Source organism: Barbus barbus (assembly GCF_936440315.1).
Source record: "Barbus barbus genome assembly, chromosome: 21".
Classification (NCBI taxonomy): domain Eukaryota; kingdom Metazoa; phylum Chordata; class Actinopteri; order Cypriniformes; family Cyprinidae; genus Barbus; species Barbus barbus.
Window position 1 is genome coordinate 28,149,650 of NC_136749.1, and position 23,512 is coordinate 28,173,161.

The 23,512-nt window shown below is 38.0% G+C and overlaps 1 protein-coding gene across 5 annotated transcripts in view; it reads right to left on the minus strand.

The window, feature by feature from the left end:
* Positions 1-23,512, minus strand: part of LOC306887703 (zinc finger protein 385D-like) — a 107,112-nt gene that overhangs the window by 42,310 nt on the left and 41,290 nt on the right. For 3 of the 5 annotated variants that reach the window (XM_079445668.1, XM_079445664.1, XM_079445665.1), the window contains one exon: positions 9,344-9,486. In XM_079445668.1, coding sequence (XP_079301794.1) covers positions 9,344-9,412 — 69 coding nt within the window. In that variant the 5' untranslated portion in view covers positions 9,413-9,486. Of the gene's footprint in view, positions 1-9,343; positions 9,487-20,169; positions 20,508-23,512 lie in introns of those variants that run through there. The other 2 variants (XM_079445666.1, XM_079445667.1) reach the window with 2 other exon arrangements.

Here is a 23,512-nt window from a genome sequence, read left to right on the forward strand (position 1 = left end):
AATTATAATTAAACTTTATTTGGAGCATTTCTTAATATTATGCCTTTAATATCACTATTAATAAGGATTGCATGATCTCTGTATAATATTTTTCTTATAATATATTCTTTAAATGCAAGGTATTTAAAGTGCACCTGTAGTATATTTGCAATAGCTCCACACATTCCAATTCTAATAGCCTTTTTGTTTCTGAAGTTTAAATAAGAGACATTGGTGGAAATATCTTATAGTCTTACAGCGCGACACAAGAAAAGAACCAAAAAGGAAGAAAATGCAATGATTAAATAAATAATGCAATACAATCACTGCAATATTCATGATGCTGTATGCTGCCATCAAAATGAATTTGTAAATATGTGAACATTTCTTCAAACTCATATGCAAACTGGTTCTATCTCACAGAATTCCAATGAAATTCCATTTAACGTGAAGAATGGTTCATGTTCACTCAAGTGTTCCTCACGGAGATGGGCTGAGAATTCCTTAACAAGATCCATGACATCAGAAATGAGTCCATTCATCTCTTGATGGCGATTCGTCCATGCTTACAGAACAAGATTGATTATGGTGTGAAAGAGAGGAAGGTGAATATGACCACACGCCACTGAACACAACACAAGGCATCAGACACAAGAAGCAGAACACTGTGAAACGAACTGTCCTGCTTCTTCAGTTACGCCATACGTCCATATGAGTTACAGGACTGAAGGAACAGTTCAGACAAAAATGAAAATTCTGTCATTATTTACTCACCAGCATGTCATGTATGCCACAAAAGAGGTTTAGTCAAATATCTAAGCTGTTCTCTTTCACATAATGTAAGTGGATGGAAAACAAGGCTTCAAAAAGTAAAAAAGCATAATAAAACAAGTCCATATGACTCATACTTTATATTTCAAGCCTTCTAGCTTTGAAATGACTGACATTGAAGTCATTATTCAATTAAAACCATTAAGAATCTTGCTTGACATCTGTAGTCAACATTCATTTCCATTGTTTTGAAAGACGTTCGAATGCATAAATAATGACGGCATTTTCATACTCAAGTTTGTAAATCCCTAAAATATGGTGGAGATTGAAATTGTTTGATTTTTGAGGCACAATAGAGTGACTCCAGCTGCTTCATTCCCCCTCAAACACACACACACACACACACACAAATGGTTGTTTTTGTGAATTGGGGGACATTCCATAGGCATAATGGTTTTTATACTGTACAAACCATATTTTCATTCGCCCTACACCTAAACCTACCCCTTACAGGAAACTTTGTGCATACGTTCTCAAAAAAAAACTCATTCTGTATGATTTATAAGCCTTTTGAAATATGGGGACATGGGGCAATGTCCTCATAAGTCACCTTCTCCTTGTAATACCTGTCATACCCATGTCGTTATACAAATTTGTGTCCTCATATGTCACAAAAACGCGAGCACACACACACACTATACCTTTCAAAAAGGGGAAGTCGTGGCCTAATGGTTAGAGAGTCGGACTCGTAATCCAAAGGTTGTGGGTTCGAGTCTCGGGCCGGCAGGGATTGTAGGTGGGGGGAGTGAATGTCCAGCGCTCTCTCCACCCTCAATACCACGACTGAGGTGCTCTTGAGCAAGGCACCGAACCCCCAACTGCTCCCCGGGCGCCGCAGCATAAATGGCTGCCCACTGCTCCGGGTGTGTGTTCACGGTGTGTGTGTGTTCACTGCTGTGTGTGTGCACGTTGGATGGGTTAAATGCAGAGCACGAATTCCGAGTATGGGTCACCATACTTGGCCATATGTCACTTCACTTCACTCATTTAAAAAATATACTGATTTGCTCCTCGAGAAACATTTCTCATTATCAATGTTGAAAACAGTTATGCAGATTAATATTTTTGTGGAAACTGTAACAATTTTACAATTCTTTGATGAATAGAAAATTCAAAACAACTGCATTTATTTGAAATAGAATTATTTGTAACATTCTAAATGATACTTTCGATCATTTTAATGTGTCCTTGTTGAATAAAAGTATTAATTTCTTTTAAAAAAGTGACTCCATTGGCTTTTAAATTTTTATTTTTTTTTGTATTTAAATAACTTCTGACAGTAAATCAAAGACAGTTTGTTGTGTCTAGAGTTGCATCCGGAATAGACGAGACAAATCAGCATATCTTCCCAGTGCATTAAGTGTGTTTACCTTTCTAAGTATGTTTGCCTTTTCATCTGAAAATATGCCAAGAAAGCTTTCTTCTTACATCTCTAACTTCACTTAACAAACACAATAAAAGCTTTGCATGCATGCAAGCTATTTTTGAATCAGACTGTGAGAGTAGCCAGATTCAGTTGTTTACAGGGGTGTTTTTCTTCAGTTTAATGAATTATTTAAGATCTACATCACCTGAGGTGTTTACATGAAGCCTTTTCATTTCAGCTGAGCCACGAGTCAGATTAGTAATGGATTATCAGGCTGCATGTAAACACAGCGAGTGTGCAGAGTCAGAAACTCCATTTGACCCCGAAGGAAAGCGGGACATGGTTGTATGTCTTGTAGACTTGCATGTAAAACAGGGATGGGACGGGAACGAGGGTGACCAGGTTACAGCAAAGGCAAGCATGTCTGTAGGCTAACGTTTCAAACAGCCCTTGCACTTTTAAACTCACGTCTACCTCATAAATCTCAGCAAAAAGCTTGCATTGAAGACTTAAGTGAGGTTCTCCGGAGACTAAAGGCGGGAGGCCTTTCATTACATGTTACAGGTGTAAACAGGCTTGCGTGACACTGACAGCATAAACGTCTTCAGTAGAGAAACATGGTGCGATGCATACTACATAAACTGGCAAATGTGCAAACTCTCCCACAAGAGCTGTTTGTCTGGATGCAAGTCTGTTTGTCATCAGAGCTTGTGGTTCAACAAACAAGCAAAATGCATCCAAATACGCTTAAAGATATAAAGCTAGAGTTTTACAGTCGTATAAGTGTCATAAACAAGAACACTGACAAGCACAGTTTTAACAGTTGAGAATTTCAAACTTGTTCTGACTGCCTTCTCTACTAGTTTACTTGAAACACTGGAAACCGATTGCACATATATATTTTTTAAGTGTCTATAGCCTAAAATTGAACATTAAATCCAGCTTGAGATTTATAGTATTCAGGATGTTCGCATTACATGTTAATTAAATTGATAATATAAGATATTTAGAAACATTAATAGACATTCTAGAGTATATTAACCAAAACTGACACATTAAATTAACTTGATATTTATTAATTAATGTACTCCGGTAGAGTTTGCATTCTTTATATTTAGCCGATTATTCACCTAACGGAAAAGTTCATTCAGAAATGAAAATTTGCTGAAAATGTACTCACCCTCAGGCCATCTAAGATGTACATGAGTTTGTTTATTTATGGGAAAAGATTCAGCATTAAATTACTTGCTCACCAGTAGATCCTCTGCAGTGAATGGGTGCCGTCAGAATGAGAGTCCAAACAGCTGATAAAAACATCACAATAATCCACACCACTCCAGTCCATCAGTTAACATCTTGAGAAGTGAAAAGCTGCATGTTTGTAAGAAACAAATCAATCATTAATATGTTTTTACTTTAAACCGTCACTTCCGGCCAAAGTATGAGTCCATAATTCATAATAACGTTTCATTTGAACTGTTTTTTGCTTATAAACAGTGCTTAATCAGAGCATATTTCTCTCCTGATTCAGACCATAAGAGTTTTTCACTGGAGGAAGCAATATTATGGATTATAGTATTTTATCTGAAAAAAAAAAAACAGTTTGAAGCTAAAAAAAAAATGCCTTAATGATTGATTTGTTTCTTACAAACATGCAGCTTTTCATTTCACAAGATGTTGACTGATGGACTGGAGTGGTGTGGATTACTTGTGGGTTATTGTGATGTTTTTATTATCAGCTGTTTGGACTCTTATTCTGACGGCACCCATTCACTGCAGAGGATCCGTTGGTGAGGATGCATTGGCAAGTGATAGAATGCTGCATTTCTCCAAATCTTTTCCTATAAAGAAACAAACTCATCTACATCTTGCATGGATTTAGGGAGCGTAAATTTTCAGCAAATTTTCAGCTACGCCTTTAACTGAAACTGTTAATGATGCAACAGTTTTCCAATGTTGATGTCGCACGCATACTGTGGTTTGAACCCAAAAAAGTGATGTGAAAAGGAAAATGGGAGCAGCTGGAGGAGGGTGAAATCGAAGAAAACAGGAAAACAGCCAGAAATATCCGTCAAAGTCATACGCACCTGAAATGTAAAGCATGGTGGTGTTAGATTGAATTTCAGAGAGCAATTACCTTCCCAGCATGTGCGACCCACTTCAGGTCAGCAGCTGCTCGTTTCTAACATGAAACACATCAACATGACCACGGTAAGTGTACACTGCACGCCGTCAAACCTGATCTATCGTGACATCACAGACTTATGACACTGAATGATTCTGCTGGGTGTCACAAATAGGGCCGTACCCGTTTCATTCATGCATTGAGGTCACTGAAAACAACAATACAGATGATTCAGATCCCGAGGAATGCTTCATGTGTGCGGAAAACAGCTCAGAATATGTCAGGGTTTGAAAGACGTTTCAATTTAGCCAACTAAACCCCTCCGGGCTCTGATACATCTCCGCTCTCCCAGCGATTCCGCATCTGCAAAAGCACAAATTGTTTTAATCAAAATGCAGTATATTATGCTCAGCTGCGCAGACGAACTGGCAGGAAAACATCAGCGTAAAAAGATGGGGTATTAACAGTGCATTCAACCAGGGAGCGGCCATTGGCAGATCACCAGAGAACAAAGCATCACCGTGAGAGCGGGAACAGAGTGGGAATGAGAAACCTGCACCGCTGCGTGTGTCTGTTTACATCGCTCCACCTCGCTCACACACACACACACACACACACACTCACCTCATCCCTTCAGCTTATTCGTTAGCCAAATGCAGGGATTCCCGATTTTTATTGACAGCTGAAGCTTTGAGATAAAAATTTTCTTAAAGGACCCCCTGAGATTTTCAGCATTTAAATAATTCAGTAAACAGCACATTTGTATGTAATATAAAATAATAATAAAACTAAAACTATTAAAATAAATTAAAATAGCAAATATATAGAATTGTTTGTCTTTTTTATTACTTAAAAATAAAAAAAGTTTAAAATGATATTAAAAATCATATATTACAATAAAATATTAGCATAAAAATATATAAGAATATATTGTTATTTTTAATAGAAAAATAATAATATAAAATAATAATAAAAAAAAATCTTAGTAAAATGGAATAATGTGTGTCTTTTATAATTTGTTTAAAATGATCAAATATTTTATAAAAGCTTGAAGTAACTATATATTACAATAAAATATTGTAATAAAATATTTCATATATATATATATATATATATATATATTTTTTTTTTTTTTTTTTTTTTTGCTTTATATTATTATTTTAAGAATAATAATAAACCATTTACATTTGATCTAAATATTTCCATGAACATGTTGCATTTCCAAATGCATGTGATAAGCAACTGAGCCATTTTGTGATTTTTCTATTTTGGCACATCTAACTATATTACCACCCATTAACATCATGAATTTCTGTCAAGCTGCTTTGAAACAATGTGTACAAGCGGTTTACAAATGAATTTTGACTTGCCTTTTCTATGTCTGAATTAATTATTAGCTTTTCATCAACTCCGAAACCCTGGCCTAACGCACCAGAGAAGATCAGGCGCTGGTAAACAGGCCGAGCGGATGGCGCTGGGGCCCATGTGTCACTCCCAGCGCTCCACTCCAGAGCAATTTTCCACTGAGAAATCTATAGCGTAGTGCAGAGCTCTCTACAGGGGAAATAGAGTTTGTATTGTTTCTCGCAGGCAAATGCAGGCCTCAGGAAAGATAAATGGTATTTTCGTGGGCCTTAACAGAAAACTGTTCAGCCTCATTCCTTTGCTCTCATCTCTTTTTTCGGACACTCCCCGAGTGCATCGTTCTTCACTGAGAACCTTTGAACAAAGCATTATGGAGAAAACCGGACTAGATTCGTCTCCGCATTGTTCTGAAATGCGTAATATTGGTCTGATATTATCTTCTGCCCTCATATGTCCTCTGCTTTAAAAGCACTGCTTGACGTTTCCTCACTGGATCTGCGTCAGATACACTTAATCCACCCGGATTCCACGTGCACCTGAGACTCATGCTTTCCAAAAACTCCTCTCTGATGTTTCATAACTTTCATATCCGACCTAGTAGCCCTGTTTTATATCGCAGTACAACCCAGAGAGTCATAACTGTGTCTAAATGTATTACTAACCAGGCGCAATGCCACAGGGTCTAGAATCTGTCTGTGCGCAGTGAAAAGCAATATTTTAAAAGCATAATTTTACATAAAGCATAATTTTAAATTATTACTTGTAATATTAAAATCTTAATAATTTTGAAAATATAAAAGCTACATTGTTTAAGTATTTAATAATACTATTTTTACTTTTTTTTTTTTACTTTTTCAAGTATTAACATTATTCGGACGATCAAGTATTTAGAAATTTTGAGAATTATTAATTATCAAATCATATAAATATATTTTTTTAAATATATATAATATTTTTAAATGTATACCAGACAGTATACTAGTATTCCATTCCAGTCATCCTTAGTGACTGACAAAATGATCCGTCGCGCATCGCTTCTTGTGTTCACAGCTAGTCAGGTTTATAGACCTATTTTGTGTGCATTTGCCATTTGTAACTATGCAGCATATCAATTTGGCAAAGTCACTTTAATGTTAAATTAGCTCTGCTCTCATATAACCAAATTTAGACGGCTTTATGCGTACATTACAGGCTTCTTTATATGCATTATTTGGAAAAAACTGTGCACATCATTCCAGCCTTGTAAAATTGCTGTTAACATATATTAGGGTTGGAAAATCCCTGCTGTCATATTCTATAAGATTCCTTTGTGTTTACGATTCTGAACCAGTGAATGTTTAACACGCCTCTGAGAGCCAGCTATAGATCTGACCTCACTGTTTCCTGAGAATGAACACACACATACACACACACACACACGTTACACACACTGCAAAATCCTCACGCTCCATCTGAAAGAGCTCGAGTCGATCATGACACATAAAACTCTGTGAGGTGAGTGAAACCCACTGTTGCATCTGTGCCACGTGTAAAAGCACACCGAGCAAAAAACAAAATAACTAAAGAATGGGACATAAATGCATTTACAACCCTGATCAAGCCAACTCTGGAATTCAATATTAGAGCGAGCTTCGCCAACATAGCATAAGAGCATGAGCGAGCGAGAGAGTACTGTGAGTTAATCTAGTATCAGATTACCAGCTCCAGAGGACGGCCAATGCCCAACTCATTATTTAAGGAAAAGTCTGTTAAATACAGATTAGGGATCCAGAGCAAATGTCAGCCTTGGCGACCATCACTGCCTCTCTCTGAACCGCTATCAAAAAGTGTGTGTGTGTGTGTGTATGACTAAACTCTTCTGTGATGCACGACTGTGCCTCTCCGCTCCACATGCATGCATCTGTTACCAGCATGTTTGAAAAATCCCACACTCCAGTTTCCAAACGCAGGTCCAGCCAGTTCAGTCGTCCCTCCAGCCAAATTCCCTCCCAGCGATACACCGTCTCAGGACAACACGGCCTGTCTTTTGTGCTTTTCCAGACTTTAGCAAATGCGCTGGGTGAGCGCTGATGAGTGCTTTAGTGCCACACCAGCATCTTGCAAAAATGTTTTTCTCATGCTGACAAAAACCCAAAGCAACGCAGCAAAAAGTGATCCCAGAGGATTGCTCAGAGGTTGCTCTTTTAAAGCTCAGGGGAATAAATGCAAATTGCAGGTATGACTAATATAAGTGTCAGATTTGTCTCCGATGTTTCTTCTACTAAAAAATGAGAACACAAATGAGACACAGTAACGGTTTAGTATACAGAATAATATGAGTTTATAGTGAGGTTTCTGGCTTTTGATTGCAGACTTTAGTATCTTTGCAAATCTGAGCACAGTTTGAGATATTGTTAAGATCTCTTCCTAAATTCTAGAGGAGATCTGGGACATTTCTGGGGTCTTCTTCTATGGAAACATCTGAGAAGTAGGAGGCTTCTCTCAATTTTGTTCTCATTTATTCTCATGTGTGACTAGGAGAAACAACTGAGATGTTAAGGAGATATTTCTGACACCTTTTTCTAATGGAAACAGTTGAAGGCTTTGTTCTAAAATTCCATATGAGAATAAAAAAACACAAATGAGTCACACAGTAAGAGTGCAGAGCTTTACAATTAACAAAATGCATAATTTAGTCTTTGATGAGCATTTGAAAAGCGATGTCTGAGTTCATATTGAGATCTGGATTTCGATAGCATAGTATTTTCCCAAATCTCAGCACAATTTGAGACATTTTTGAGTTATTTTCTGGAATTACTGAGGACTTTTCTAAGGAGACACGTATGAGAAACAGAAGGCTTAGTTCTCAAATTTTTTCCTTCATTTATTCTCATTAGTGTCTATGAGAAACAATTAAGATATTAAAGAGATATCTTTGTTTTGACACCTTTTCTTATGAGAACAGGTTGGAGAGCAGATTAGCATCACATTGAAAATGTATTTCTGAAAGGTCTCAGAGTTCTCAGTTATGATTTGTTTAATATAATCAACTTTGTCTGAGATGCTTCTTCTTAAACTCCATATGAGAAGTAAAAAATAGAGTACAGAGCTATAAAACAAATGCAAATAGCAGCTCAGATCCTTTGAGAATTTAACGCAAAGTATTTGAGATCATTTTGAGATCTTTTTATTGCTATCCCTTTGATATCATAGAGTTTGAGATCTCCTAAGCAGAGTTTGAATACCCAAGCAAAGGTCTCTGATATCTTCTCTATGTAACCTCACTGGTATCTATGAGAAACAAACAAGACATTCAATAGATGTCCTTTGTGATTTTTCCTAAATAACAAAGACAAGTTATTTTTCTTCTTCTTTTAGCTCCAGTTGTTATTATTCATAAGCCATATATACATCTATCATTTCCCGCATCCAGCTGACTACGCAGTAGATGTTTATGTGATCTTGACAAGATCTTGACACAAACCTAAGACAACAGCCGGCATTATATTTCCAGAATGCACTGCAAAGCACTCCACAACCAACAGTTCCAGAACAACCAGCATTCATATGACAATTATCCCCAGCGACACTCTCTTCAAACCACGGCGGACGGCGTGTCTGACCACCAGCGCGAGAACAGAGTGAACCTCATTAACACCTCCAGACGGAGTGTGTGTGTGTGTGTGTGTGTGACTCACGCTGCTGAAGCTGGGAATGAAGCTGAGCGTGGAGCCACCATCCAGAGGGAAGGGAAGGAAGTGCTTCATGCCCAGAGAGTGTGGTACAGTGGGCAGAGGAGCTCGAACCAGCGCTGGCACCAGTCCGCTCTGACATGAGTTACCTGAGGAGGAAGAAGAGAGAGACAGAGAAGTCACACTCGGTTATGAGATGATACACGACCTCAAGCACATGTGCAACCACTGGAGAGTAAAAGATTAATTATTAAGTGTGTTTTTCTTTAGCCGTTTATTTTAGAAGTGCTGACGTGTCTCATATCTGCATGCCAAATTATCCTACCTCATCATCACACTGCCTGTTTTATTTGGTTATGAGCTTTATGGGAAGCCAAACGCTCCAAATGAACCGTGCGATGCTAGCAGCGTAACACTTTCAACAAGTAAACTGTCGTGCGAGTAAACTGGCTGATCTGGTGGAAAGCCAGGTGTTATTTTTCCAAATTAAAACAATGTTTGTTTTTGTAATCTTAACATCTTGCTCTACCTCTAAAACAACTTCCCTTTTTGGATGACATCACCAATGCCTCTTTGTTTGACTCCACCCCTCTGACCACCTGACCGCATTATGGTATTTAACACATACTTCTAATGATCTATTTTGTTTATTTTTGCTAACGCAAACTAAAACGAAAACATTTTTGCTAACTGAAATATAAAAACTAACAAAACTGGTAAAAACAGAAACTGAATTAAAATACGTCACATGACTCCAGCATTGACTCAAATAAAATGAAAAGGGACACCAATTATACAGCTTTCATTTTTGAATATATTACAAAACTTATAAAACCTACCTGTATTAAACATAAAAATGCCTCTTATTATCAATAACACTACATTGTGCTGCACTGAGAAATATGTGACCCTGGAGCACAAAAGCAGTCTTAAGTCGCTGGGGTATATTTGTAGCAATAGCCAAAAATACATAGTATGGGTCAAAATGATTGATTTTTCTTTTATGCCAAAAATCATGAGGATTTTAAATAAAGATCATGTTCCATGAAGATATTTTGTAAATTTCCTACTTTAAAGATATCAAAACTAAATTTTTGATTAGTAATATGCATTGCTAAGAACTTCATTTGGACAACTTTAAAGGTGATTTTCTCAATATTTTGAATTTTTTGCATCCTCCGATTCCAGATTTTCACATATTGTCCTATCCTAACAAACCATACATCAACGGAAATCTTATTTATTTAGCTTTCAGATGACTTATAAATCTCAATTTCGAAAAATTGACCCTTATGACTGGTTTTGAGGTCCAGGGTCACATATTTATGATACCAGTTAACACATTAAAATACTAAAATTAAAACACTCAGGAAAAAAAATAGATAAAATAACAAAAAAATAAAAAATTAGTAGTAAACGGAAAACCAAAGCACCAAATAAAATTCTTGAAAATTCACACATAATATGCCTAGATTTTTTTTTTATTTTTACTATATCTGTTCATTATTAACACATTCATTAACGAAATGAAAACACTGAAATAAAAACACTGATAACAATGAAGTTAAAATAAAGATAAACCTGGAGAAAACAATATAAACAAAAATGACCATAAAATAATTTTAGCTTTCATTCTCGATACGAAATAAAAAATGTATAACCTTTACAAACTGCCTGCATTAAACATGAAAATGCCAATATATTGTGCTGAGAAATTTAACGTGAAGTACGCATCCCTAATCTAAAGTGTTAGTAAATTTAAAACTATAAGCCTGCCATAGACTGAACTGTGCATGCAAACTAAAAACTACAGTAACTTTTGGCCTTTTCCTAAAAATCTGATTGATAAGAATTTTGTTCTAGGAGCAGCATGGATGTTGATGCAGGAACACGGCCTAGTTTGGCAGAATAATTCATGAGATCAATTCCAGACGTGATGATCCAGAACATTTCTTTGCCACACGCAGCGTAATCTCCGCTGAGGATCTGGACACTGCCAGCGATGGAATCATGACTGTTTCTCAAAACCATCTGCCATATCATTCACTTTTTAACAAACTCTCCAGTTGCTATAAATATTTGAACAAAACCCTTGTCAAACCCAGACTCTGGACTGGCTGTTATCTGTAATAGCAGTAGACACAACCACTAGTCCAAGTGGGAGAGACAGAAACCAGTGGCAGAAAACTAAAATAAATGGCTTGTTTTATTACAGTACGAGTGTTTGTGTGGGTGGCGTTGGAAAGGCAGATTTTTACAGCACATCCCATTACCGCAACAAAAAAAGGAACAGCGTTCCGTATCCAAACAAAGACAAAAGCCAAAGAAGAAAAACTAAAGACCAAACACCCAAAGCAATGCAGAAATGTGATGCCAGTGAAAAATGCATTGCTCAGGAGTGACTTTATCCTTTGCTTCATTAAAGTATCAGTTTTGCTTTTTGACAAAAATGAGTCAATTGCTAACATAAATAGATTAGTGTAAAGAGCAGCTCAAATCATTTGATTAAATGGGTATTAAATGAAAAATGTTTCATATTGAGATCTCTTGCAAACTTTATCTTGGAAAATATGAGCAGTGCTACTAACTATACGTAAATTTGCAACTACATGTCAACCAACTCTTATTAATTCTGTCTTTTTGTTCAAGGTCTTTTTTTCTCAGGAGAAACTGTAAGACTTTTTCTACCCTAGTGAATATTTTTTTCTAACTTATGGGTTTAGGTGTTGACTAAAATGAAAAAAACAACAACAACAACAAAAAAACAAAACATACAATTTTTTTACACTTATTCTTTTGATTGCATATCCTGCAATTTTCTAAGATCTCTTCTGAAACCCTCCAGAGAGTCTCCATCTCATTATTGTCTATTAGAAGAAAAAAATAGATATTAATCTGATCTCTTTTGTGATTTTTCTATCACTTAGGGTTACCTAAAATACATTTTCTCTTCTTTTAATTACATAGCCTGATCTCCTCCAAAACTCTAGAAATGCGATTATTTAGGTCTTTTTCTGAGACTTTAGAGAAAGTCTCCAATTGATTTCATTAGAGAAAAAACTGAGATCAAAAAATCATGAATGCGGTCTCTATGACATCACATGGAGTTACACGTGCTGTCGTATCTCAAATAATCTCAGTGTTTGGTCTTTCCTATGAGTTTTGAAACCTCAGCACCAGCCTGAGATGGATTACGAAACAAAACGTTACTAATTCCTCTAGTCCTTCGGGACTGCGGGGAGGAGAGAAATAATAAAACAAGAGAATAATAAAATAAAAAAACGCCCTTGCTGCAGCCTTAAATGGTTGCGCACATGCCTTTGTGCAAGTGCAAGCACGTTTTCGTTCTCCCTTGACAAAGCATGTCAACCTCAGGCCTCCGTGTCGGTGACTCGAATCTGACATGTCAAATGACATCAGGCTAAAGCAATGCTGTCACGGAGCCAGACACTGAACAAGAAAACAGAATTAAATATGCAAGCAAAACCGCGGCCTGAGTGACAGCAGGAACTGCGCTCACCGCTAACCAAGAGGGCGTCTTTAGAAACAAGCATCTGGGTTTTTATCTCCTCAGGGCTTTGAAAAGCTTTACGAGGTTTGATTTTGGTGTGCGCACGATGCAACAACATTCAAAAGCCTCTTTCTGGAAAAAGGCAAACAGGCAAAACATCAATGTTGGCAGTGTGTCACTCGGGTTTAAGGGAACACGACTTATTAAGTTGATGAGAACATTTTGATTGTTACGAGGGTTTTTGACACCGTGCCCGCAGCAAGAGCTAGTCTTTTACAGCACTGTTTTTTGTTTCAAAGAACATTAATGTGGAAAATGTCCAATCTTCTCTGCCCTACAGTCAGTCACTGCGCTGCTTTTGGTGAGCTGTATTTTCAGCACCTTCTCGTCTATGGAGATCACCTTGCTCTTAGCGCTGAAACAAGCTCTCACGCTTTTACAGAAAGGGGTCAAGGGTTCAACGGTTAGCATGGTCCGCTTCGCCTTGCCATCTCCACTTATGCATCATGCATTCCTCCCCATGCTATACTTGATCAATGCTCAAAAAGTGGTTAACAGCTACTAAAAGGATCATAACTATTCCATAAATATAATTTAGTAATACCATAAAATCCCTAAACATTACTAAACTATGTAAAATACAGTTGATAAATTTAATTGGGGAAAAAAACTAATTTTTGACAGACACACAGTGAAGTGAAGTGACATACTGCCAAGTATGGTGACCCATACTCGGAATTCGTGCTCTGCATTTAACCCATCCATCGTGCACACACACAGCAGTGAACACACACACACACAGCAGTGAACACACACACAGCAGTGAACACACACACACCGTGAACACACACCCGGAGCAGTGGGCAGCCATTTATGCTGCGGCGCCCGGGGAGCAGTTGGGGGTTCGGTGCCTTGCTCAAGGGCACCTCAGTCGTGGTATTGAGGGTGGAGAGAGCGCTGGACATTCACTCCCCCCACCTACAATCCCTGCCGGCCCGAGACTCGAACCCGCAACCTTTGGATTACGAGTCCGACTCTCTAACCATTAGGCCACAACTTCCCCAGGGAGCAGAGGGTTAAGAATGTTCTGAAGAAAAAACTTTTGAATTCCTGAATACCGTTTGATTTGAATTCCTGAAAAGAAAGCTCTTAAAATTCAACGCAAACAACCTTTGAAAGGTCTTCATGAAAATAGTGTGCCTGCTTATTTTGTTTATTATTAAGGTAATCTGCAGACAGCAAAAAAAAAAAAAAAACATATGTTTTTTTCAGTCAATAAATGAGTCTTCAACAAGAACTACTATATAATAATTTTATTCTTAAGGAAAAAAGTTCTTATGAGAATATTGAGAACTTGAGTGTATTTCAACATTCTTACAACTTATCTTAAGAATTTCTGTCTCAAGACGATCTCTGTTAATCAGGCTCCAGGTCAATTTAATCAGAACAGAAAATCAAAATGCAAAAACAAATGCAATCAGATGTGTAACTTAGATTATTATAAATTTAAGACATTTACAGTCATGGCCAAAAATATCGGCACCCTTGGTAAATATGGTCAAAGAAGGCTGTGAAAATAAATCTGCATTGTTAATCCTTTTGATCTTTTATTTAAAAAAATTCACAAAAATCTAATCTTTCATTGGCTAATAAGAATTTAAAATGTGGGGAAATATCATTATGACATAAATGTTTTTCTCTAATACACATTGGCCACAATTAACAGCACCCTTTTATTCAATACTTTTTGAAACCTCCATTTGCCAGTTTAACAGCTCTAAATGTTCTCCTATAATGCCTGATGAGGTTAGAGAACACCTGACAAGAGATCAGAGACCATTCCTTCATCCAGAATCTCTCCAGATCCTTCAGATTCACAGCTCCATGACGGTGCTTCTTCTCTTCAGTTCACCTCACTCATTTTCTACAGGGTTCAGGTCAGAGGACTGGAATGGCCAGCAGAAGCTTGGTTTTGTGCTCAGTGACCCATTTTTGTGTTGTTTTTGAGGTTTGTGTTTGGATTATTGTCTGGTTGGAAGATCCAAACATGGCCCATTATCAGATTTCTAACAGAGTCAGTCATTTATTGATTTTTTATCTGTAGGTATTTGATAGAGTCATCATAAACAAGATGTCCAGGACCTCCAGCAGAAATATAGGCCCACAACATCAAAAGTACAGCAGTATATTTTATTGTACACATGGGGTACTTTTTATCCCTGTGTTCACCAAACCCATCTTGAGTGTTTGCTGCTAAAAAAAAATATTTTTTTTAGTTTCATCTGACCATAGAAGCCAGTCCTATTTGAAGTTCCAGTCGTGTCTGATAACTGAATATGCTGGAGATCCCTGAAGTTGCAAAGACTAAAGTCTCAAAACTAGAGATGTTCGATACCCTTTTTCTCCTCCCGATACCGATTCCGATACCTAGGCTCAGGATATCAGCCGATACGGAGTACTGATCCGATACCTGGGTACGTATCTGGTTATACAGCTGTATGTATTACTAGCCCTGTATGAATTGATACAATTATTTTATGGTGTGGCCATGACTATATCTGGAATTAATGATTCAGGTCTTTATAATTTCCTTATGCGATTCTTACCTCGCAATTTCTACTAGTGCTTTTCAACCGCATTTCAGAGCCAATCATCTGAGCTTATTATTCAGTGACATGACTTGAGGCAGTTACATGATGTTTTTGATGAGCATCTAGGAATTTATTTGGTAAACTTGTTTACATTGAAGTTTATGTACATAACTTAGAAAATAAAAAAGTGACTAGTTTTCTCTTCAAGGGTATACATTTTTTATGTGTTTTTGCTAAATGTTATTCAAACCTAAGTGCTTCCCCACAACACTTGTATATGCAATATCCCAAAATGTGCATAAAGACACTGGATGGAAACTAAAATAGCTATTTGACCTATCAAGCTACAATGAAAAGCCACTATATATGCATGAGTGTAATATATAGTGTGAGATTATAAACTAAAGAGGATACACAGGAAACCCAACATGATCAAATTTGGCCCCAAAAAATGACTGCAGAGTTTCAAAAATATGAATCCAAGCATGAACTTTGACTTTACTCTCACCCACCTGTTTCAGTTCTCACCGACTCTATCAACACCCACCGGCTCTGTGAAACACTGCTAAACACACACCGCTTCCCATTGCTGCAGCGATCGCAGTAATGAAACCGAGGAGAAAGAGTGTGTGTGTGTGTGTCAGAGAAACTGCCTGTAGCACCGTCTCCATATCTCTGTTTAGATGTTGCATCATCTTGAAACAGTACTTGCTGCTCGCAGCACTGCTGATAGAGAAAAAATGATGTCTGGAGGATAAATATGGCACGTAAATAATTAATCACATCCGCTCTGTTTGCTCGTCACTGGGATTCTCCTAGACTTGATCCAGTCTGCTTTTTCTCCATGTCCCTTTATATCTCTGACAAACAAACACACATATCTACACTCAAAGCAGACACTGCATAGCTCAGAGAGTCTCTCCTGCTGGACTGTCAGTCAGAACACATCCTAAGAGTGTATAATATACTGCATTTTAGATCAATACAACAGCTTCATGTTGTTCAGTTTGAAAACAAGCAAAAATCTTGCATTATTTACAGCAATACACATACAAAGGAAGTCTCTGAGGTATTGCACTAGGATAAACAATAAAATACACAAATATCAAATAAAGCACCAAGACTAACAAAACTCTGTGCAAAGTTATGAAATATTTCCTCTCATGTTATGGAATGAAGGTTAACTGGTTAGCATTCACAGTTTGCCCCTGCTGGTAGAGGTCATAAATACACCATTATACAGCTGAAAAAAATGTTTGAAAATAGCCATGCGTTGTTTTAAATAAAGCAATCAAAAAACATTTATTGCTTATTTCACAATTTATTTTAAAATTCAGTTTTTGGGCTTTCATAATAAATACAAAAAAAAAAATGTTTAATGAAGATAAAAATGACTAAATGAATTTGCTTTAAGCAGACAGCATAATAGTAAATTTTGTGCATTAAATATTTACAATAATTCATGCAAACATGCTTTCAGGCTACATGTTTTGTCCCTTTAAAATCTTCTAGAAATCACAGTGATAACTGATTAAAAATAACATCCACCTGATACTTGATTACTGCACAACTTTCTCTCAAATTAAGAATCATACCATTAGACAGACTGGACACTGCCTCAGGTTTCAACAGAAAAGTCCACCCACAGGAATTATGTCGATAACACAGAACCAGACGTTCATCTAGACAAGTGGTCCCACTGCTAAAAGGATGATTGAGACAACTAAACGGCTCAAATAATAAACATGCACAGCACTTCAACACGTTTCTGCTTTGAATCCCTCTGGAATGCCTCACATCTTAGACTTCCACTGCAAGTGCATCGCTGTAAACATAATTTTTGTTTGCTTTGACAAACTGAGGGATGAATCAATATATTATGCCACAGATGGAGTTCATAAAGCTTAAGTTGTTTTGCACATTCCACTAAGGGCTAGTTTTGATACTGTGCACTGGATTCAGTATGATTCATCATTTAAGTGAAGAATTATAAGCCTCAATTATTCTGCAAATAATAAAACTGCAAATAAACTGCATGCAAACCTGATTACAATCGACTCCTAACTAGCACTGGTCAGGAAGCGCCAGTCATGTGCTTTGCAATCTGAGGTTATAAACCAAATAAATAAATATCTTGGGTTAACCACACTGCAGTCTCTGCTGTCATCACCCACATCACAACAAGATCTACACTGCTCTAAAGCCACAGGAGTCCAACAGCCCATTTCTGAGATTTCCAATTGTAAACGAAGTCTATTTAAGACAGTTTATTGACCTTTTTGTACCAGAACCAACACAGATTTGATCCCAATTGGCACCTGTGTGATTGCTCAAGCTGCACTGGATGAATAAAGATTCTTGCCCTGAAGGTTTGCAACGTATGAAAATGCTAAATGTCTGTACTGTTTTGTTTTTGCTTTGAAAAATGAACTCGAGTGCCGCATTTTTAGCAACAGACAGTTTCTATGTAAATACATGCTAGATGTCCATTTAGCGTGTATTTACATAGAAAAACAAAGGATAAGTAGTGCAGTGGAATAAAAAACACATTCTGTGCGAATGGCTCCTTACAGGTCTTATATAGTGGGTCTGTTCCAAAACTTAGGGAGATCCCTTCATAGGCAGCACTATGGGGGTCACACCAATATAGCGTTCCTAATTTAAAGGGGTCATGAAATGAGAAATCAAAATTCCCCTGATCTCTTAACATATAAGAGGTCATTGTACTATAGAAACATCCTGTATGTTTCAGAACTCAAACTCAGCTTATATTGAAGCCAGTCTGGCAAAAGGACAGCTCATGAAATGTGCCACTTTACGACGTAATAATGTGGCAAAACATCGCGGAAGAAGATCAACACCTGCTTCTACATCACTGCCTGTTTAGCCCCGCCCACCGATTCGCACATGTAATGAGTAAATAACGAGAGCGGCAAAAGCAGGTCTACGCAGAAAACAAATGACAAAGATACTCCGAAGACAACAAGACACTGTGCAGTGCCAAAAACACAGCCTTCCTTCTGATCCCTACATTTGGAAAGAGCGGATGAACTTTATTTTTAATGAAGATCCAGACCACATCAGTAAGAAATTCCTTTACAAACAAGGCGCAAATCAACGTGGGATTTTCAGAAAGATTGGAACTAAAAGACGATGCTGCGCCGACTACATTGGATCCGACAGTAAGCACAAGTGCGAGTAACTATTTTTATTACGTGGTCACTAATGCTTTGTCTGTTATTACAGATCGTTTGAGTATTTATGCGTTTATAACCTAAATCACAGCAGCGTCCATCTGTGAAGGATGTAGGCTGTCAAACATGCACAACTGTTAGCCAATCATAGCAGTGGGCATTTACTTCCGAGTCTACAATCCACCAAACCTGTTGAAACAGAGCGTTCTGATGGGGGGGGGGGGGGGTAAAAACAGGACAGAAAATAGCTTTTTACTTCAAAATTATGATGGTTTTTGATGTAAAAGTCTTGATAGCATTGACCTCAGAGCACAAAATAATAAAAAAGGCAGTTCATACCCCGGTATAGTAACATGTTACTAAGCAAACAATGCAACACTCTAATAAGCTACTCTAATTATTAATAAATATAGGGTAAGATAGTATATTTTACCATTTTTAATCAACACTTTGGTTTCAAATTAATTATATGTATATGCTTTATGCGCCATCGTGACTGCAGTGCATTGTGGGATGGCATTCAACACTCAGGATACGTGCAATGCTGCTGTAGAATTTGGCCAAATATCAAGCTGCAAACTTTTTGAACTCTATTTGCACCCGTGATGCCTTAAAATGCTGCCTACGTAGACAGCTCAGTGGGTTTTAGAACAGAACCCGCATCTACACAGATCGAAGCTGAACATCAGGGACCAAAAATGTCAAGCTTTGATTTCAGTCAGAAGTTATTTAAATGCACAACAACAACAACAAAAGCATAGTAAAAACTATTTGTAAATAAAGAACAACTGAAAAAATGGCTGTGCAATACAGAATACCAAAAATAGAAACAGAAAAAAAAAGAAAAATGGAAGGTTTCCATCAAAATGAGCATCAGTCATTTCCAGTTGACGGCTTTGTGAGCGCTTTAGTGGTTGTGCATCATCGAACGCCACCTGCGTCTAGTGTAGACATGTTAAGCAGCAGAGTGACATGCTATACCTCATATAAAACTATTTTAAACAGAAATAATAATTGCATTATTTTTTAAGGACTGCAAAAAACGTTGAAAGGTGATAAAAATTATAAAAAGCATCTAAAAAAAAACTTTGACTTTTAAATTCATACAAATTTAAACCTAACGTCTTAAAAGTTCATGTTAATATTATTTAACAATCCCAGTACTTGTTCTGGCATTTCTAAAAACATGTTATCATGTTTTCAAGCCCCTAAAAGCTGCATCTAATGCATCGGCTTCCCCTCAGAGCAACAGATCTGCTGTATCTCCCGCGGTGAGCTCTGTTCCCGTTCCTCCGGGAATTAAGCTTCATTTCCAGACGACACGCTGAGACACAGAGCCGCACGTTTCCTAAAATCTCCTAATTCCTTCAGTTTTGATGTAGCTCACGATTTCACACTCTGCTAAACTCCACCGCAACAAATCAGGTGTCTGGTGAGGCACGCGAGCCGCGCTCCTCTGATGTCAAAGCGAGAAACCCCTGCTGCGAACGCCAGACGGGGAGCCTACAAAACAAAACCATAGACTTTCAAACTTACCAATAAACATGCTCTCCATGGTCATCACACGTCCAGATCTGTGGTGTCCCCGTGCACCGCTGCCGTCAAGAGTGAATCCATGATCTCATCTGTGTATGTGGGAACAGGGACCACGAGGACTGCAACAACACCTTGGTAGTTTTCTGTCCCTCTTTCTGTGTGTGAACAGAAATCTCACTTCAGAGAAACTCTCAGTCTCGCTCTCGCTCTTGCACCTCCGTCCTCAGCAGTGTGTCAGAGCGCTGTAATCTGACTCCTGGTGAAGCAGCTCTCTCCGGCGTGCCGATATCAGCGTCTCTGGCGGGAGTCGAGCCGTGGCTGCTCATTTGTTCTGTCTGAGTGTTCCTCAGGCACTGCTTTCTCTCTCTCTCTCTCTCTCTCTCTCTCTCTCTCTCTTATCTCTAGTTCGCTCTTCCAGCACCTCCCTACTTCATCTATCATGCTTGCTCTTTCTCTCTCTCTCTCTCTGTCTCTTCACAGTTATCTAGTGATGTCCTCATAAAGTAAACTGGAGTTTTATTTCTACTTTATTTTAATAATTTATCTAGTAAGAAAATGTGAGCGTTTGCTGCAGAAGAAGTCACTGTCACGGTGCAAAAGTGTTTGGCTGGACATTACTAGGGTTTTTTTTTTGGCTGTGGTGTTGCTCGACAGTTGCTAGGGTGTTTTGGCTGTTTGCCAGGGTGTTCTATTTGGTCGCTATGGCGTTGCTACCATGTTCTGCATGGGTGCCAATTTGTTTTAGGTGGTTGCTATGGTATTCTGGGTGGTTTCTCTGCTGTTCTGTTTATGTTGTTACTATATGGTTGCTAGGTTGCTTTAGGTGGTTGATAGTGTATTCTGGGTGCTTTCTCTGTGTTTCTGTTTGTTACTTTGCTGCTATATGGTTGCTAGGGTATTTTCTGCTGTTTCTGTTTATGTTGTTGCTATATGATTGCTACCATGTTCTGCATGGTTGCTAGGATGCTCTAGGTGGTTGCTAGGGTATTATCTGCTGTCCTGTTTGTTATGTTGTTGCCAGCACATTCTGCATGGTTGCTAGGTTATTCTAGGTGGTTGCTAGGGTATTTTCTACTGTTCTGTTTATGTTGTTGCTATATGGTTGCTACTATGTTTTGCATGGTTGCCAGGGTATTTTCTACTGTTCTGTTTATGTTGTTGCTATGTGATTCCTACCATGTTTTGCATGGTTGCTATTCTGTTCTATGTGGTTACTAGGGTATTTCGGGTGGTTTATATCTGCTGTTTTGTTTATGTTGTTAGTATATGTTTGCTACCATGTTCTAAATAGTTGCTAGGTTAATCTAGATGGTTGCGCGGGTGTTTTCTGTTGTTCTGGCTATGTTGTTGCTATATGGTAGCTACCATGTTCTGCATGGTTGCTAGGTTGTAAGGTGTGGTTACTAGAGTATTCTGGATAGTTTCTCCACTGTTCTGTTCACGTTGTTGCTGTGTGGTTGCTACCATGTTCTGCATGGTTGATAGGTTATTCTAAGTGGTAACTAGAGTATTCTGGCAGGTTTCTATACTATTGTTAGGTTCTCCCGAGTAGTTGCTATGGTGTTACAACAGTCTATGGTTGCTTCTATCTTCTGGATGATTGCCAAGTTGTTACTATGGTTTTGCTAGGCTATTCAGGCTGGTTGCTAGAATGTTCTTTGTGGAAGCTATAGTATTGCTAATTTGGTGCTACCATGTTCTGCATGGTTGCTAAGGTTGTACTAGGTGGTTGCCACACTGTTGCTAGGGTGTTGTTGTTGTTGTTTGCTATGGTGTAGCTAGACGGTCAGTAGCCTGCTCTGGCTGGTTGCTAGTGTGTTCTGTGTGTTTATAATGCATGCTAGATAGTTGCTCGATAGTTCTGGGTTCTTAAAAGATTATTCCAGCTGGTATCAAGGCTGTTGCTAGATGGCTGCAAGCATCTTTAGGATGGTTGCTAGGCTGTTGCTAGATGGTTGCTAGGCTGTTGTGGGTGGTGAACAGCACATTCCAGGGCCCAGTTTATGGCGTGGCCCTTCTTTGACCACAACAGAGGACAACAGTTTGCTACATTTTGATTTGATCTTGGTGGACCAACATAAGCAAACTGTCCAACACCATCAGATAAAGATGCTAAGACAATGGCCAGACACCTCTTTGAGGTCAAGAAGAAAACCTCTGGTACTAAGCCCAGGAAGGACAAGACTTCTCATTGGTCCACATGCAGTTTCTTCCCTTCACCCATCTAGAGACTAATGTTTAAGGTTTTGGCCTGTGACCGCCATAAAAATTCCTCAGGACCTCTGGATGCAGCAGCAGAGGGTGAAAAAAGACAGATCACAAAAATACATCCAAATCCATTCTTAACTGTGTTTGGCAACCTTAAAACTGATGCAAACTACAACACATCCATTACATATTTATTTAGAGAAATAAGTATTCTCAGTGACAGCTATGAATAATGTATCTGTAAAACTTCAGTGACACTTTTCTAAATATATATTTGAACTATGCCAGAGTTTCCCCAGTGTTTTACCACCTCAAGACATTGGCATTAATGTAAAAATATACCTCATTGTCATGTTCTATCCTAGATTTATCTTTAAATAATAATCAAAAATGTTATGCCGTTTCCCCCCACTGTATCAAAATGGTATCGAATATCAGTATTTTTCAAGGTATTGTATCAAAGTTAGAAATTACAGTATCATGACAACACTAAAAACCAGACTGACCAAGTTCTGAGTCCCTAGCCCTGAGAAGCAGAAGACATACATACATTTGAAACAAGACTAATCTCAGTTGAGCAAACTTTTAAGGTACTTTCATCTGCATGTCCCATATTAAGGAGTTTCTGCACCTACTTCAGGACCTCATCTGCGTGTTCCAGATTTTAGGAACCTTTGGTGCAGCATCCACAACACTTCATGTTAAGGGTAAGGATGTGAACAAATAGTTGAATTCGATCTGTAATTATTATTCAAAAAATAAAAACTTTTTTTACTGTGTTGCTTTGCTGGCTGTAAATGCAGGGAATCCATGACAAATCCTAAACACAAAAATTAAAAGTCAGTTATAACTAAATGCGCTGGGTGGGGCTGTGGAGCGTGTTAACAAGTTGATTACATTTGATCACAGAATGTCATTGCCTGCCTTATGAAGTTTGGAATTACTTGATCTTACTAAATTATCTTACAAAATGGAATTACTTTAGATCAAATGAATCAAGTCAAGTTGAGCTTTATTGTCATTCCGCTACATGTGGGGACATACAGTGGAACGAAATGTCATGCCTCGCAGGACCACGGTGCTACATAAATACAGACATACAACAATGAAGTAAAAAACACTATAAACCTATACA